Genomic DNA, 18,250 nt, shown 5'->3' with positions numbered 1-18,250 from the left:
TTTTTCACCTAGTTCTTTAGGGTTTTGTTGTTTCTTAAAGGCAAAATTTTTCACCTAGTTCTTTAGGGTTTTGTTGTTTCTGTGGAAAGCAAAAAAGTGTGCATTATCTAAAAAGGAATGCAAAATTTTATTTCTTATGATACTTAGCATAAAACATAAGATTTGGAGAGAAATGGAAAAAATAAGTTATATGTACTGAAGTTCATCATATCTTTGCCTGGACTTGAGAAATGTAATGGGCGGGAAATAAAAAGATAAAAAGGTAGGCTTCACTTACACTTAAAAGCCATGAATGAAACACTGAGTCACCTCTAATTTTAATGAACTCATCTAAGAGGACATTCAGTAGGTTATCACTACACTCTTAATATACCTTTTCAAAATCTTCCTTCTCTTTTTCTGGATTTGTGTCATCAAATCTCATGATTAGTTTCCCTTTAAAAGTAACCTGGTAGTGCTGGTTTAGAAGAGCAGCTTTTGCATGTCCAATATGTAAGTAACTAAAATAGAAATGTTTCAAAAAGAAATTGCATTAACAGGCGATAAAAAATTACTTCAAATTAGCCCTTTGAAGTATATGAGAACAAGTTTTAAAAAATTTTCTAAAGTTTAGTCTATTTACATTATGATCATTCTAATAAAAAGCAATATAGATACATATATGTATATAAAATACTGACACATAGGATTAAAATATTACAACTTTAGTAAATTAAATACATGCAAATCTTAATTCCATATGTACAATCTTATTAAGAAGTGACAGGTATATAAATATCATACACTTAATGTGAATTTTTTTAATTGATACAAAAAGGTGATTTTTTAAAAAGTTCGAGGCATACTGCTAACATAATCAACTCTCATTGCTACCTAATATTGCCATGTAAATATAACTTGATGGTACTGACATACACTGTCTATACTGCTGCTTGTCATCCTGTCCTGTATTGGGAAGCAAAAAGCATCATTTCTTCTGTTTTTACCTCTTGGAAGCTTACCACAAGGAAGCACGGGACAAACAAGAAAAACCACAAATGATAGATTTTTTCTATTAGAAATTTTAGTTACAAATGGACACTATAATCCTAGTCATTACTATTTCCCTCATTCATCCTGATAACATGGCTACATCTGAGTGTAGATGAGTATTACTAACATCATTATCCTATAAATGACATTTGAGAAAAAGGATCAAGGGACAAAACCTTTATTATACTAGAATAGTTTTGTAATCAAAGCTCAAAATGAAGACAGATACACAGTTTTTTCATTTCTAGAGTTTTACAATATATTTTTAAAATCTGCCTGAATAATGTGCTCCCCTTTTTTACCTTTAACCAAGTGAAAATGCACAAATTTTAAAAATGAACTCATCTAATAATGCCTCTGGGATATCATAATTTTAAAAATATAATATTTTATATACAGTAAACTAAAATAGGTAGTTTTAAGTTGTATTAGACTTATTTGATCTTAATCATGCAAATGATTCTTAAAGACATTATCTTACCCACTGGCCTCAGGAGGGAATCTGACCACAACCTTGCCCATTTCTGCACCCGGAAGTTCAACAAATTTTCCAACGTCCGGTTTCTTTTCTGTTGCCTTAAAACAAGTGAACACTTATGAAGTTGGCTGTTCTATCCACTCAACCAATAAAATCACCAAAGTCTGGGAGATACAAAATTCTCCCGATAAAGGAAATACGCAATAAATACAAAGATACAAAGTAATTCTGCTTAACATCACTTGAATCTTCTTCATGATTTTTTTTTTCCTTTAAGCAGTACCAAATAACTACAATTCTGCTTACCACTTTGGTTTCTGGTGTAGTAATATTCCATTTGGTTCCAACTGACTGAAATGCATGTTGGGATTCAAGAAAGCCAAACCAGCGCTTTATGTGAAGTGGAGCCACATTCTCTTTCAATTGCTCCTGCCACTTATTATTTCCTGTCGACAAACACACATTTCAAACAAACAATTCACTAACCTTGCCATTTCAAAAGCCGTGACTCAAATTAAGGCAGCTACATCAATGAAAACAATACTTCTCTAATGGACTATAAACTTCAGACTATTTAAGACACCGACATTTTTGCTATCTCTATAAAACATGCATGACTCCAGAAAATTATGAGTTCAGCAATATTTACTTAGCCCATCTTAATTTTTTCCCATTCTATGAGGCCCCCACAATGCCACACCAAACCAGCACTCCAATCAGAACAGTTCTGAGAATAGGGTAAGGTGGTAACTTCTGCTTATCTCCTCTATCAGACTCAAAGGTCTTTGCAAGCAGAGTTTACTTCATTCTTTGTATTTACATGCCCGGCACCTGGCACAGAGTAGGCAATTAATGAAAACTTGCTGATTGGCTCAACTGATTATATATAATTTTTAAGACTATCAAATTTCATCAGTTTTGATGTCAAAATTAAATACCAAAAGATGGTATTAAACATATCTATTCTTTAATGTCTTTCTAAACAACTAAACAATAATTTCAAACCATCTTCTCAGATATGAATAACTAGTCAGATGTTTCTATGCCATGCCCAGAGTCATTCTGGAAGTGCTCCTAGCCACACTAAGGCACATCTGGTAAAAGTCATAGGCAAATTCAGTCTTGAAGACTTTAAGGGTCTGTAATGCTGCCAGTTTGGGTGCTCTTTCTGTGCAGATGTCAACCTTCCATGTCATAGGAGACAGTTGTCCAAGAGTTTCTCCGGCTAAAAAAATTCACTTGACTAACCTATTGGTGTCTTTCCATCTATTCCTAGGCTTTTCCTTGAGCCCATGTTCAAAGGCTTTCCTTCTTGGTAGGACTTTGTAAGAGTCAGTGTTCTACCAGCATAGTCTAGGTCACCTTCAAGCCACTTTCCTCTTACTCATACTTTACCTACTGGCTCATTCCCTTCTACCAATGTATTCATTCTATGGTACATCAAAAAATCTGGAGATTTCATCGTACATCTAAATAGTCATGGACATTAAAAAGTTAAAGACTAGTCTGAATCTGAGAGATTGCACTATTAACATCTCCATCAACAGGAGTTTGCTATTTATCACTTTGTTTTTCGTCTCTTCGTTGATTCAAAAGTGGGAGTAGAGAGAAATTACCAGGGTCAAGAAAAATAGGGGGAGGGGAGAAAGGGGAGTACCTAGATAAAGCCAGCTGGAAAAGTGAGGACCCCACTGAAGGAGCTATTTATATGTAAAAACACACACACAGAGCCCCCACAGTTTTAAGGACAAGATAAAGTAGTGAGCTCTTTTTGTCTCCCCCATTACATGACTGCATGCTGATTGTAGTTAAGAGTGTTCTGATTGGAGTGCTGTTTTGGTGTGGCATTGGGGGGGTCTGTTGCATGTGAATGTGTGTAAAAGTCAGGCATTCATAAGCTGAAGACTGCATATACTTTCTATATAATATAATGCTAAGGAATAAAGCCACTCTGTAACTTAAATAAATTTATCAAACAAAACTTTATCTGATGAAATTATTGCTCGAGATTCATTAAGCAATTAGCCTAGGAAAATATATTTATGACGTATATCAATGCAGTCATTTCAAAACAATCTAGTCTACAAAAACGTAATAAAGTAGGATTCTTGTCTCAAATGTGGAAATCATATAAAGGACCCAAAATTATCCTACCTTAAATTTCTCTGTAACGATGGAACTAAAAATCTGGAAAGAAGTGATTAACTAATGGCACGTAGTAATTGCAAATTTAAAGTGCTTTAAAAGAGATGATCAGAGATACCTTTCAGTGTGGCCCAAACACACAGGTCTGCTAAGCTCAATGAGTTTCCAACTAAGTATGTTCTCAGTGACAGACAGTGATTGAGCTCACTGATTGCTGTAGTAAACAGTGTACAAGAGGATAATTTCGTAGCACTGAATTCCAACCAGTGGTCAATCTGGCAGAAGAGAAAAAAGAAGAGATGAGCCTGAAAACATTCCAACACTTAGAATTTGCTCTGGGGTGGGGAACCTATGGCCTTGAGGTTGCATGTGGCCTTCGAGGTCCCTGGGTATGGCCTTTTGACGGAGTCCAAGTTTTACAGAACAAATCCTTTTACTAAGAGGATTTGTTCTGTGGAGTTTGGATTCCATCAAAGGGCCGCACTTCTACTAGAAAAGAATATTATAGATATTCTCAGACCGGTTCTTTGTAATAGCAAAGAAAAGTTAAATCTGTAAGGGAGAATGGAAAATGATTATAATGTTAAGAAAAAAGGCATTAACGAAATGGTCTTTTTTAGAGGAAATGGTAACAGGGAAAGGAAAGAAGATAAATTCTTTCTGGAGCGGAAGAGAAGAGGAAACAAGAAAACAGTCACAAATTCAGCATCCTAGGTGTTAAAATCCTAACTATAAAGATGCCATATCAAGCAAGGGCAGGAATAATGAAATTCTCAAATAAGTGGAAATGCAAAACAATAAAAAAATCAGAAAAGATTGTTGATGACTTACTTCAGTGTGCTCCATCAGGTTACAGCCATATAACCCAGCTGAAGTTGCAACTCTAGCCAAGTAGCGAGGTATAGAATTCACATCAGTGAACGTAACATTGCTAGAATACAAGTGGAAAGACAATGCTGTTTCAGCCATTTGGCTATGGCCAACTTGAAAACTTGTCATGAGAACAATTAGTAAGACAAACTGAATTAGTAAAATCATTTTCTTCATCCTCTATCTTCCACTCTGTTCTGCCATTGACTTAGTTTTGAAATACTCAAATAAATTAAAAAATAGTCTCTCCATCTCTATAAATCATGAAAGCCTTTGATCTATATAATTTTTATATAAATATGCATTGAAAAATAGGTGTGTCTGCACTGATTATGAGAGGCAGTGTGTCACAATGGTTAGAGATCCAGCCTCAAAACCAGGGACATCTGAATTCAAGCCCCACCTCTGGCATACACTGGTTGTGGGATGTTGGACAAGTTATTTCACCTCTCAGGGCCCTAGACCAATGATGTCAAAATCAAATAAAAAGAGGATCCCTTTAGGCTGCATAATGACTGAGAAAACTTCAAATTAGCATTATCTATGTTATATTCTATTTTTATTTATTTTGTTAAATATTTCCCAATTACATTCTAATCTGACTCAGCTCCAGTTTAGAGCAGCTAGATTCTGTCTCAGATAAAGTTGACAGGCCTGGAGTCAGGAAGACTCCTCTTCATGAGACCAAATACAGTCTGAGACACTTAACTAGCTGTGTGACCCTGGTCAAGTTACTTAATCCTTAGGTAGAGAAGGAAATGGCAAACCCTTTCTGTATCTTTGCCAAGTAAGCCCCAAAAGGGGTCACAAAGAGTCAGACATGACTGAAAATGACTAGACAACAACCACATCAGCTCAAGTTCTGCAGGCAACTTGCAGTGAGTTTGATACCTCTGCTCTACACAACTCTCCCAAACTGGACACTGAAGGAGAAAATGCCAATTTAATGATAACAACAACAACAACAATAATGATGATGGTAAACTAGCATTTACATCGATTTATAAATAATATCTCATTTGGTCATTGCAACAAGCCTGGCAGGTAGGTATTATTATTATTATCCCCATTTTATAGTTGAGAAAATTGAGGTTAAGTGATTTGCCCAGGGTCACACAGCTTATCAGTATCTGAGAACAGATTTGAAGTCAGGTCTTCCTGATTCTAGGTAAAGTGTTCTATCCACCATACCACCCAGTTGACCTGAATTGATATGGGCAGTTTTCTTATCCAGGGAATATTAGTGAAAGTACAGAAGGAGTCCTCTTTCTGTTTATCTGTTTGTTTTGAATAAGAGAGATTTACTGTCTTTGAGAAATCATGGAAAAAAAGAGAAATGTCCCTGGCCTGCTGACAGGTATTTGATTTTTTTTTTAAATGGTAAGAATGAAGAAACTTCAAACTGCAGGTCAATAATTTGGGGGGGCATGGCACGAGGCAGTCGAGGGCTAAATGACTTGCCCAGGGTCACACAGCTAGTAAGGGTTGTGTGTGAGACCAGATTTGAACTCAGGTCCTCCTGACTCCAGGGCTGGTGCTCTATCCACTGTGCCACCTAGCTGCCCCCAAGGTCAATCATTTTTGACAGAATTTCAGGGGTTAGCAAACTACTGGGCTGCAGTTGGCCCTTGGGCCATAGTTTGCCTACCCCTGTTCTAGAACTCGTTGTTAAAGAGCAGGTTTGTGAACATGAATAAAGAAAACTGGTTAAAAGGAATAAAAGAATATAGTAAAAACATTAGAGAAATATATCAGGAGATACAGACAGTTTTGTTAAACTTAATACATACTTTAAAAAGCACTAAACTGTACACAAGAGAGTTCACAGTTTTATAATTCCTTTTCTTCATACACTGAATATTCTTATTAAATAACAATCATAATAAAAAGAAATAACGAAGTACAAAGCACTATCTAAAAAAGGAAGTGGGGCAGCTAGGTGGCACAGTGGATAAAGCACTGGCCCTGAAGTCAGGAGGACCTGAGTTCAAATCCGGCCTACGACCAAACACTTGACACTTACTAGCTGTGTGACCCTGGGCAACTCACTTAACCCCAATTGCCTAAAAAGCAAAAAAATAAAAATAAAAATAAAAATAAATTTAAAAATTAAAAAAAGGAAGTAATCAGAAAAAGAGAGGAATCAGAAAGCCTTCATTAAAACAAGCAATGCCAAAACCTTCTTTCCATCTCCAAAAGGATTATTAGAATAGTAGTTGGAGTACCAGGGACATGAAACATATAAACTTCCACAAGTCAATGACAAAGTCTCCATCATGACACTGTGGACTAAGTGACAGCTCTGGCCTAGAGGATACTAATGAAGGAGAGGATATGACTGAAGGACTAGACCCAAAGAGTGGTATGATTGAAAGGATCACTTCGAACCCGAAGGGAAGTATCCCTTGCAGTATAATATGGCATTATCTTGGCTGTATTCTGTTCAAGAGTTTTATGACTTAGGTGAAGACATAGGTGGTATATTTACCAATTTGCAAAAGGCACAACACTGTGAAGGACTGCCAATACAACAGGTGCTGTCAATGTTATCAAGGGATGACAATAAAGGGAGTAATTAAGTAGGTCTAGAATAAATTTTAAGTGGAAACTTGGCAGGTTTTTAGAAAGCCTAATAAAAACTCACATTTTAAAAATAGAGACACTAAACCAAGAATCCACATAAGCACATGTGTAACATGTATATATGGATATATAAAATAAAATTCAAAGTAAATTGTAAGGAAAGGCAGTGAGTGAGGGAAAATGATCATAAAAGACTTCATGTTAAAGATGGTGCTTGAACTGGGATTCCAGAATGTCCAAGTAAGGAAGGAGTACATTCCAATCACAGGTAACAGCCAGTGCAAGGGATGGAGATGGGAGATGGGAGTGCTGCATGGGACGAACAGCAAGAAAACCAATTTGGCTAAACTATAAAGAGCAATAGTATTTAAGGGTGGGTGGCAGGTGAGAATCAAGTTGTAAAGAGTTTTAATTGTCAAACACAGGAGTTTAAAAAGAAGCCACAGACACTGGTTGATTAGATGACTGACATGTTCTATGCTTTAGGAAAGTCACTTTGGCAGATCATCATCCATGACCCTCATTGGCACTTCTGAGGGCTCTGCCCCAGAACCTCTTCCATTTTCTCTATACTCTCAGTGATCTCATTAGGTCCTCTGGGCTTAAATATCATTCCATGAATATGACTCCTAAGTTTATGATTCCAGCTTCATTTTGCTTCTAAGGTTCAGCCCCATATCAACAACTAACTGCCTCTTAGAAATCCTCATCTGCATATACTAAAGTCATATTACACTCAATATGTTTAAAACAGAATTCTGCATTCTTCCCTAAAATCCTTCCCTCCTTGCAAACTTCCTATTTTAGTTGAGGGTGCCACTATCCTTTCAATCACTTAGGTTAAACATTCTTGACTCTTCACTCTCCCTCAATTCCCATCTATAGTTTCCAAGTCTTGTCAATTCTTATCTATCCTGTCCCCTTTTCCCTCTGTTCCTGTGTTTATCACCTGGGTTCAGGCCTTCATTACATGTCACCTAAATGACTGTAATAACCTCCTATTGTGTCTTCCTGCTTACAATCTCTCTTCTCTGCAATCCAACCTCCAAAGAGATTCTAAGATCACTGTCCTAATGACTATGTCACTCACCTGCTCAAAAATCTTAAATGACTCTCCTATGTCTCCAGAATAAACTACAAGCAGCTTAGCCAGAATAAACTATAAGCAGCTTAGCTTGACAATTAAATTCCTACACAATTTGGCTTCTTCTCTTCAACCCAATAATTCCACTACGGAACTGAATCCCACAGATGTTACTGACAGCAAGACTCTTAATATGAAAAAATGTTCAGAGCAGCATTATCCAGGATCACAAAAAAGCTGGAAACAAAGTATGTCTCAACAATTGCGGAATGGCTGGACAAATGGTTGAGGCATATGCATAGAATAAAATATTACTAGGCTGTAATGAACAAGGAATATGAAGAATTCAGAAAAACATGAGGAAACTTAAAATGTGATGCAAAGTGAAGCTCATACAAAAGAACAATATGTAGGGTGACTGCAACAAGGTCAATAAAGTCGATGAAGAAGGGCAACAAACTCTGGTCAAACACAACAGTCAAACGTGAGTATCATACTACCAAAGTTAAGACATAATTCTTTTTTTTGTAAATAATAAATACTTTGTTTTTACCAGAAATGTCCTTCGTAAAGGGGTTTGCTAGGACTTATCTTCTGTGTCAAAAGAAATTTTTTAAGACCTTCTAATGTGCAGGTTAAAGTGATTATTTTTAGAGACTATGGTAAACCAATAATTCATACCTGTAACAATGAACAAGTAGTATCTTGCAAGAGTCTACTCAACATAAATCCCTGTTAAAAGGTTATAATTTATAGCCTGACTTAAGGAGCTTGAAATCTTCAAACAGGATGTAAATATAAGGTATATGTACTGTGGTTTCCATCAGAATATACAAACTGCAAGATTAAAACACATATCTGCAGTTTCAGAACACTCTGAAAAGGTTTGCCAAACTTTAAAAGCAATTCATACATGAAACTATCCCAAAGAAAATAGATTCAAAAGCCTACTCTCCAAAGTTAATTTAAGAACTACTTTAAGCAATAACTGTAGGATCATCAAATTTGAAATATCCCAAACTATTTTTCAACTAGTACCTAAATAAATCAGTTTAGTTCTCTGAAGTTACAAAATTCATTTACCCCAAGCCAGGGGTAGGGAACCTACAGCCTATGTGGCCTTCTAGGTATTCAAATAGGGCCTTTTGACTGAGTCCAAGTTTTACAGAACAAATCCTTTTACTAAGGGCATTTGTTCTGTGAAGTCTGGATTCAGCCAAAGGGCCACACCTGAGGACCTAGAGGCCCACATGCGTCTTTGAGGCTGTAGCTTCCCCTGTCCTGCCCCAAACCATCAGTTGGGAAACAAGTTTAGCTGATGTTTCTTAAATTTCATTTCCCATTTTAAAATGCACTACTGTTATGAGAAATCAATTTTATACAGCCATTACACAATGGGATGGCGTTGAATGTCAACATAATGTGCTCCCTTTCCATTATAAAGCTACTACTGACTCATTATCAGCAGCAATCTCTATCCTCATCAAGTGGTTTAGAACAGTTCTCCCACTGGGAAGTTTCCTAAGGATCAAAAAGTTAAATCAAAACATGGTGGAGGGAGTGCTGGACTTGGAGTCAGGAAGACCTGGATTAAAAATCCCCTAGATAGTCACTAGTCATATAAGTATGTCACTTGACCTCTTATGGACTCAGTTCCTTCATCTTTATGTAGAAAAAATAACACCAGCAATTACCTATCTCACAGAGCTCAAATTAGATGAAATATGCAAGGTACATTGCAAATTTTAAAGCAATACAGTGTCATTATTAATAATAACAAAAATGATTGATATGATAATCATAAAATTAAAATGTTAAAATTTAAAATAAAATGGTACTGCCATATTTGATAGAAAAAAACAAAAGGAGAAGTTATAGATGTGAGCTCATGGGATACCAGAAGTTAGGAGATGGGAAGCTTTGACTGAGTTTTATAAATATGGATGCACATGATTAGCCTCAAGGCAACTGAACCCTAAGTTTTTTAGAAGTATAAAAATACAGTATAAACATTCTGAGAGCAATGAAAGATTTAAGATTATTTTAAAATTTCTACAAAGCAATAACAAAAATCAATAGCTGATTTAAAGATGTGATCAGTGCAAAATATTTTGAAAACTAAATTATTAATAATGGAAACACGCAAACAAGATTATTAACTATGGAGCTCATAAGTCACAATTTCCTGAAATTCTATATTATGAATCTTTTGGAGAGTCCGTACTGCTTAATTATAATGGTCAAAAAGTACATAATGTTTACATATTTGTTTTGCATTTGTCTTTATATCCTCAATCTCTCTATTTGCACGGCTTGGCAAAGAAATAACCTCTGAGAAGGCAGAAATCACATCTACTGAATCTGTATATAACACAGCAATGTATATACATATATAATTATTTTGATGCTGTGATCTTCAAATTAAAGACACTAAATCTTATTTAAAATTGATAATGAATAATATAAAACATCTTCATAGAAGAGACAATGAGAAAATACACCTCACTGTATTACGTTGAATATTATGAACCTTATATATGCTATATATAGTGTGTGTGTATATATATATACATATTACAATTAAATGGGACTGTGAAGAATGAGTTGTATGATTTTAAAAGAATATTCAAAAGGGTAAATCTAGGAATAATATCTCAATATATTTCCACTTATCTTAATTGTAATTGTATTCCTATTAATAACACCTTTAACAATCATGCAAAAATAACTATTTTTAATTCACACACCCAATTCAGCATTTAAAATGAACATTTAAAAATGCTAATCTAAGCAATGAGGACAGAAATGTAAAATCACTTACTCAGAAACTCGAAGGATATTCTCTTTTCCTTCTTCAACTGAAATTTTGACATTATCTTTAACATGTTCTACTGTCAACAAAGCTCCTACAAACACAACGGAAGAAAATTTAAAGTCTTTTCATAGCAGAATACATTTGTAAGCAGAATCATCAAACTTTCAGACTGAAACATTCTCTAAACACATATTACAAAATGGCAGACAGGAAATTCTTTAAAAAGAACTTATACAAAACGGTCTTTTGTCTTGAAGGAAAGATAAATATCAGGATACAGCACCAGCTCAGCCAGGTCCACTTGCTTCCAGGTAGGCACTGAAGATTAAAGTTAACTTTCTTCCTCTAGGAGGCAAGGATGGCCCAGGGCCATTATGAAACACAGTGACTTACTCCTATGTCTCTTACAATGCATAATGTAGTCAACTACTCAGAAAAATAACTCTTGCATCCTCATAGACCTACCTTCCCCTAAACTTAGTAATTTTAGAAATGGAAGATCTGAATATCATCTCAGTGCTATTCAAAATTGTGACAATGTTTGGTCTAGCAGGTACAGGGGACAATGTGGTACAGGGGACAATGTGGTACAGTGGAAAGTACTGGATTTCCTGTCAGAGGATTTGGGTTCAAATCTTGGTTTTGTCACTTACTACTTCAGTGACTTTGGGGAAGTCTTGGGTCTTAATTTCCCCAAATGTTAAATGAGAGGTTATGTCTATGTGATCTTGAAGTTCCTTTCATCTTTAAAATCTATGACTCTAAATACATAAGCAAAACCATATTAAAAACAGTATAATGTGCACTGGCTAAACTGATACTCATAAAAAGACATGATCCAATATGTATTCAAAGGCACATAAGTCAGTAGACTGCCTTAAAGATGGGATTCTGGAAAGATGTATGAGCCCCAATTAGGACCAGCTAACAGATAAGTGATCAAAGGATTTTTTTTTTCAGACCTAAGATTCATAGGTGTAGAGAACTCCCCAGTATCAATGCGGATCTGTAAATGTTCTACAATTTATAATCTTAGTGAATTTCCTGGGTCACAGAAAGTGGATGTCCTAGCCAGCACGTATCAGACAGGAAACTTGATTCCAAAGTCTTTCTGACTCTGAGGTAGGCCCTCTATTGACTACTCAGTTCTGACACTCAAAGGATATCAGTTCACAAAAGAAGCACAAATTAACAGTCACATGAAAAATATTTAAAATTTCTAATTATCAAAGAAATGCAAATTTAAGAAACATTGACACTTAAATTTCAGTAGTTTTTATTCTAGTTTTTGATAATTTAGAAAATGTTAACAATGTTCTTTCCAATGTCAGTAACAAAAAAATAAAAGCTAACATTTCTATAATGTCTACTACATGCCCCAAGCACTTTACAAATATTATCTCATTTTGTCCTCACAACAACCTTGGGGGGTAGGTGTCATCATTATCTATGCTCATGTTTCAGTTGAGGAAACTGAGGCAAAGGTTAAGTGATTTATCCAGGGTCACATATGCAGTAAGTATCAGAGGCCATATTTGAACTCGGGTCTTCCTAACTCCAGGCCTACTACTATACCTAGTATGCCAACTCTGAAAGATCCATTGGTCTAATAAAGAAGTTTAAAATGACAAAATCTAACACTGGCTAGGTTGTGGAGAAAGGAACATTACCAATGGTACAGCTGTGAAATCCAATCTGCCTTTAAAACAGTATGGTATTAATACAACAAAAGTTATTATATGTATTTCACCTTGAGCTGGTGATCACATGACTAGGACTACACCTTAAGGCTGTTACGGGCAGGCAAAAAAAAAGATGTGGCTATGTAAAGATATCCATAATAGTAAAAAAAAATCTGGAAATGATATATCTGGAAATATGCCCAACAACTAGAAAATCGTATGTGAATGTAAAGAATATTGTACCACAAGGAATGACAACTACGAAGGCTACAATGAGAATTTAGAGCTGAAAATAACTTAAAAGCTCAATCCTTCATTTTACAGGTATGGAAACAAGATGATCAGAGTGCTAGCATCACTTACACAAAGTCACAAAGCTTATAAAGGGCAGGCCCTGGATTAGGAAATAGGTCTATCAATGAAAAAATTTAGAACTTCTGTATAGTATTACAAAATGAAAAGACTGTTGAATCTAGATTCAACTCTGTCTGGCCTCTAATGCTTCCTACCTATGTCACCTTAAACAAGTTCCCTTAGCCTCCCTGGGTCTCAGTTTCTTACCATAAAATGAAGAGGTTGCATGAGATGGCCTCTTCCAGCTCTAGACCACTGATCCTAGGACCCTTCTGATCAAGTCCTTTCATGCAGACAACTGTATGTACGGAATCTATCCATTAAACAAACATCTGCTGAGTTCCTATGTACAAGGAACTTATGAGTTACTTGTGAGGGAGACAAAAGCATTTAATGGGCCAGCGAATATTAAACACTGCAACATATGCCATCATGTTTCTTTTAATAGTTCACACTATTAGTCAGATAACGCAGCTGTAAGAATAATCACTTACTCATTTAAAGAGACCGAGTTCAGATGTTTGGCTAAATAAAGCGAGTTTTTAATGCTGTCCTTTAACTGTAATCTCTTAAATACCTAATTTCAGAGATTTGAAACTTACATTTTCCCCTCAAATTACATCAGACATTCTCATTTAAGTGTTCTCAAATGCTACCTCAGCAATACCTTAAGTTAAACTAATTTCCAGGTATGCTACATAATCAAGTGTACAACAAAGTTGGAACGGCGGGAAAAAAATCAAAAGTGAAATAGTTCAATCTATATTGATGCCTTTAAAAAAAAAACAAAAAACATTTACTGGCCAATATATAAAACAAAGGTAAAATTTCCTTGATTTAAATAATTGTAATGAATTAAAGCAATGGAAAAAGTGAGCATATGACAGGCAACAAAAAATCCTTTGCAATTTTTCCCAAAGAGAGTACAAAAGGCTAAAAATGGAATCAAGATTTGAGGGTAAGGATCTTACCTGGCTCACCACTGAATATTCTATTTCTTCAAGAGAATAATTTATTTAAATCAAGTCTGTTTTTATTGATATTATTCAAAATATTATTACATACACATGAGATTTATTAACAATATCTTTGTTCTAAAAGATTTAAAGCCCCAATAAGAGTTAACAACGTCAAAACTGATTTGAATAATATGTATATCTTACCAGCCTACCAAGTCCAAAATTTGGGGGGGGGGGGGGGAAGTGATGCCAATGCACACTCAGAAAAATGACAATCCTGTTTTGATACAATTGTTTCTAAAAATCATAACTCGCATTCATGTTAACCTCTGAAAGTTCATTATCATTATTATTAGTTGGAAATACAAACCCGAATTTGGTACAAACTGGAAACTAAGCAGGGAGGTCACAGGTCAGAACCTTACTACTTCTGCAAGATAAACAGAGAAGCAAATGCACCTGCCTGCTATATGCCTCTGTCCAGGTACCCATATAAATCTGTCACCAGACATCCAAAAGGTAATGATGAGCACTTGCCTTGATCCCATTTCCTAGGGTCAGTACAGTATAGAGTCCAAAATATGAATAAGAGAAATGTGGGGAAACACAGTATGGGGTGGTGGTGGAATGTTCCCATTCTATCTTCTCCAGCAGTCTGCCCTTTTATTATTTCATCTCTCATTATTCTTCAATCTCTTCCTGTCTACTGCTGCATCCCTACTACCTACAAACACACCCATGACTCAAAAAACCCTCACTTGATCAGTCCATCATCACTAGCTTCCATTTTATAACCCTCCTCCCTTATATACACTCAATGATTCCGCTCTTTCTTTTCTCTTAACTCTGCACTTTGGTTTTGGATCTCATTATTCAAGTGACACTGCTCTCTTCAAAGTTACCAATGATTTCTTAACTGCCAAATCTAACAGCCTTTTCTTGATCCTCATTCTTCTTTATCTCTCTCAAGCTTCCAAGACAATCCATCACCTTTCTCTCCTTTAAACTCTCTTCTCTGCAGGTTTTCAGGATATTGCTCATTCCTGGTTCTTCTACTTGTCTGATTACCTCAGTCTCATTTACTGGATCTTCATCCAGGTGTACCCTGATAATCGTGGGTGTGCCCCAAACCTCTGTTCTGAGTCTTCATCTCTCTATTTCCCTTGGTGATTTTATCAGCTCCCGTAGATTCAACTAACATCTCTATGCAAAAGATTCTCAGATGTATCCAGCCATAATTTCTTGTGACCTTCAGTCTCAAGTCGCCCAAAAACCTATTGGACATCTCAAGCTGCATATCCAACAGACATTTAAACTCAACATATTCAAAACTAAACTCATTATCTTGTCCCTTCCTCCCAACCCCTCTCTTTTCAATAATTTTCCTATTAATATGGAAGGCACCACAAGCTTTTCCCTATTCCCCTTGATGCTAGAGTCTCCCCTCGGTTGATTATCACCAAATTATCTCGTATATAGCTTGTTTGTACTCCCCCGTTAGACAGTGAGCTCCTTGAGAACAGGGACTGATGGCTTAAACAAAAAAAAAAAAAAGTCTTTCCCTTTCTTTTTATCCCCAGTGCGTGGAACACAGGCACTTACTGCTTGCGACCTGGCTTGAAAGGAAATCAGTGAAGTAATTCTCAAACCCCACAACGTGTCATTTAACCAGTTGAGGCCGTCCAGTCACTCCCAGCCTCGCAAGACCCATTTTAATTAGCATTGCGGAGAGACACCAAGAGCCAAGGAAACCACCTTCAGCGATGAGGGACCAGAAAGGCGCCAAGCCACGTGTCACCAGGGTCAGGTGACTGGGTCGGGGTCTCCCTCCTGGCAACCAAAAAGTCCCCTAAAGGAAGAGCCAGGTGCCCGGCCTAGCATGTGGAGAGGGGGAGGGACTAAGAAGAAAAAGCATCTCGGGGTAGATTCAAGTCCCGGCCCAGGAAAAGTCCTCTCTGTAAGCCCGGCCAGGACTGGGCCGATGCGTCCTCGACAAGGCTTACCGAGGGGAAGGTCTTGGGGGTTCACCGTCAGACTCAGCGTCGCCATCTCGGACCGTCAGTCCGTCAGTCCTGCCTCCTTGTGAAGAAGGATGCGTGGGCAACCGGAAGATAAGACGTGTCCGCTCCGCCTGGGCCAAGGCTCCTCCTCCCAGCTCGGCACACCCAGTTTCTCCTCCCCACTTCCGGTGCAGCGGCCAAACGGCCTCGGGCAGTTCCGGAACCTTTCACAAACAGCCTCTACCACGCCGCAGGGTCCGTCTGCAAAAGAGGCACGTTGGACGGTGGAGGATGTGTCTAAGCGTTCCTCCCCTTCCCTCGCCCGGTGCCCTTGATCTGGTCCCCTCCAGTCTTCTCCGTCATCTCTTGCCTCCACCTCTGCAATCTTCACTTTCTCCATCCCTTGCCTGCTGCCTCCTCATCCTCATTGATTATGATTATGAGTACTTATAGCTAGCATTTGTATGGCGCTTTCAGGTGTGAAAAACGCTTTACAAATATCTCGTTTCAGCCGCACCACGACCCTGAACCCTGGGAGATAAGTGCTCTAATTATAACCATTTTACAGATGAGGAAACTGGCAGACAGACCTTAAGTGGTATTAACAACAGCGAGCATTTTAATCGCTTTAGGTTTTGCAAAGCGGTTTACCTATATCTACTCGTTACATCCTGCAAACAAACCTATTATTATTATTATGTGCATTTGACAGAGCTGAAGACGGAAAGGTTCAGGAACTTGTCCAGTCACCCAGCTAATAAAAGTCTGACAGAACTAGTAAGAGCTCGAATTTGAACTCGTCTTCCTGACTACCAGTCCAGCACTAGCTATCTCTTTTCTTGACCCCTCTATCCCCTCCTGCTACCGTGTCTTTCTGTGTTGCCTTTCATAGTCAAACTGGAAGAAAAGCTGATTGGAGAATGAGTGGAATCCGACAGACCCATCTGCACAGGTATGAGGCAGTGAGGGTCTGCACCAGGGTGGTGGTAGTATCAGGAGAGAAGAGGGAATGTAGGAGAGCTGTTACAAGGGTACAAACAACAGGATTTGCCAGTTGACCAGCAGGGCTGGTGAAGAGTAAAGAGAGGACGATGACATCTAGCCTAGGTGAGGGGAAGATGGCAGTATCCTTAAGAAGAAAAGTAGGAGGAGGAGAGAAAAAAGTCTTTGGCCTTTAGCAACTAAGAGATCGTTTGTAATTTTGGAGAGTAGAGTTTCAGTGAAGTAATGGATCCACTCACTGAGAGCTGAGAAGTGAGTGAGCTGTAAGGCAATGGCAGCAGCTTTTCTCCTAGTTCAGTTCCAATGGCTCTCTATTGTCTCCAGGATCAAATATAGAATCCTGCTTGGCTTATAACTGGGCCCTTCCTACCTTTACATTGGTCTTACACGCCACACTCCTACTCTGTGATCCAATGTGGGCTGTTCCTCAAAGAAGACACTCCATTTTACGACTCACATTTTCACTGGCTGTCCCCCAAGCCTTAACTTTATCCTTCCTCATCTCTGCATTTTAGCTTCTCTGCTTCTTTCAAGTCTCAGCAAAAGTCCCACCTTTTGTAAGAAGCCTCTCTCAATCCTCTTTAATGCTAGTACATGTCAATTTAATCTCTACATAGCATGTCTTGTATATATTTTTTTGCATATTGTCTTCCCCCTTAGACTGTAAGCTCCCTGAGGTAAGGGACTATCTTTTGCTTCTTTTTGTATCCCCAGTGCTTAGCATAGTGCTGGCACATAGTAGGTGCTTAATGTTTATTGATAGTGCCTTCCCAGTTATCTCCAATTTATCCCATACATCTTATTTATACTTTCTGTCTTACCCCATTAGTTTGTAAGTTCTTTGGAAGCAGAGATTATGTCTTTCTGTATTTCTTTGTATTCCTAATGCTTAGCACAGTGCCTAGCACATCATAAAGACTTAAATGCTAATTGACTGACCCATAGAAGAGACTATATCTCTTTCAACCTGTTTCCTCATCTCAAAAATGGGAGTAATATTGTTGAGGTTCAGGGGCACCTCAAAATGGTGGGGTGTGTGGTGTATGTGTGGTGAAGCCTTCTCCAATGAATTCACTCAGGCTGTCTCCAAATCAAATAAAGGCACTTATTGAGGATAACACAACACACCAAGCAGGCTCCTTTACCCCTTAAGGGAGACAAAGTTTAAAGGGAGACCCCAGCTTAAGGGGCAGCTACTTGAGAGGTGCCCCCCCCATAGAAGGCAGCCCTGAAAGGGAGATGGCCA

General features: G+C 37.6%; 1 protein-coding gene across 1 annotated transcript in view; it reads right to left on the bottom strand.

Moving 5' to 3' along the window:
• Positions 1–16,125, bottom strand: part of LOC114049649 (bifunctional glutamate/proline--tRNA ligase-like) — a 70,765-nt gene extending 54,640 nt beyond the window's left edge. Inside the window, exons 1-7 of the mRNA XM_027870925.1 lie at positions 16,006–16,125; positions 11,014–11,098; positions 4,487–4,586; positions 3,774–3,930; positions 1,817–1,956; positions 1,514–1,608; positions 374–500 (exon numbers count right to left, since the gene is read on the bottom strand). Of these exons, the coding sequence (XP_027726726.1) occupies positions 374–500; positions 1,514–1,608; positions 1,817–1,956; positions 3,774–3,930; positions 4,487–4,586; positions 11,014–11,098; positions 16,006–16,051 (750 nt within the window). The 5' untranslated portion in view covers positions 16,052–16,125. The remainder of the gene's footprint in view (positions 1–373; positions 501–1,513; positions 1,609–1,816; positions 1,957–3,773; positions 3,931–4,486; positions 4,587–11,013; positions 11,099–16,005) is intronic.
• Positions 16,126–18,250: the final 2,125 nt, after the last annotated feature.

Source organism: Vombatus ursinus, unplaced genomic scaffold, assembly GCF_900497805.2.
Source record: "Vombatus ursinus unplaced genomic scaffold, bare-nosed wombat genome assembly UNPS02014798.1, whole genome shotgun sequence".
Taxonomy (NCBI): Eukaryota; Metazoa; Chordata; class Mammalia; order Diprotodontia; family Vombatidae; genus Vombatus; species Vombatus ursinus.
The sequence above is the reverse complement of the archived record's forward strand: the minus strand, read 5'-3'. Positions and strand labels throughout refer to the sequence as shown.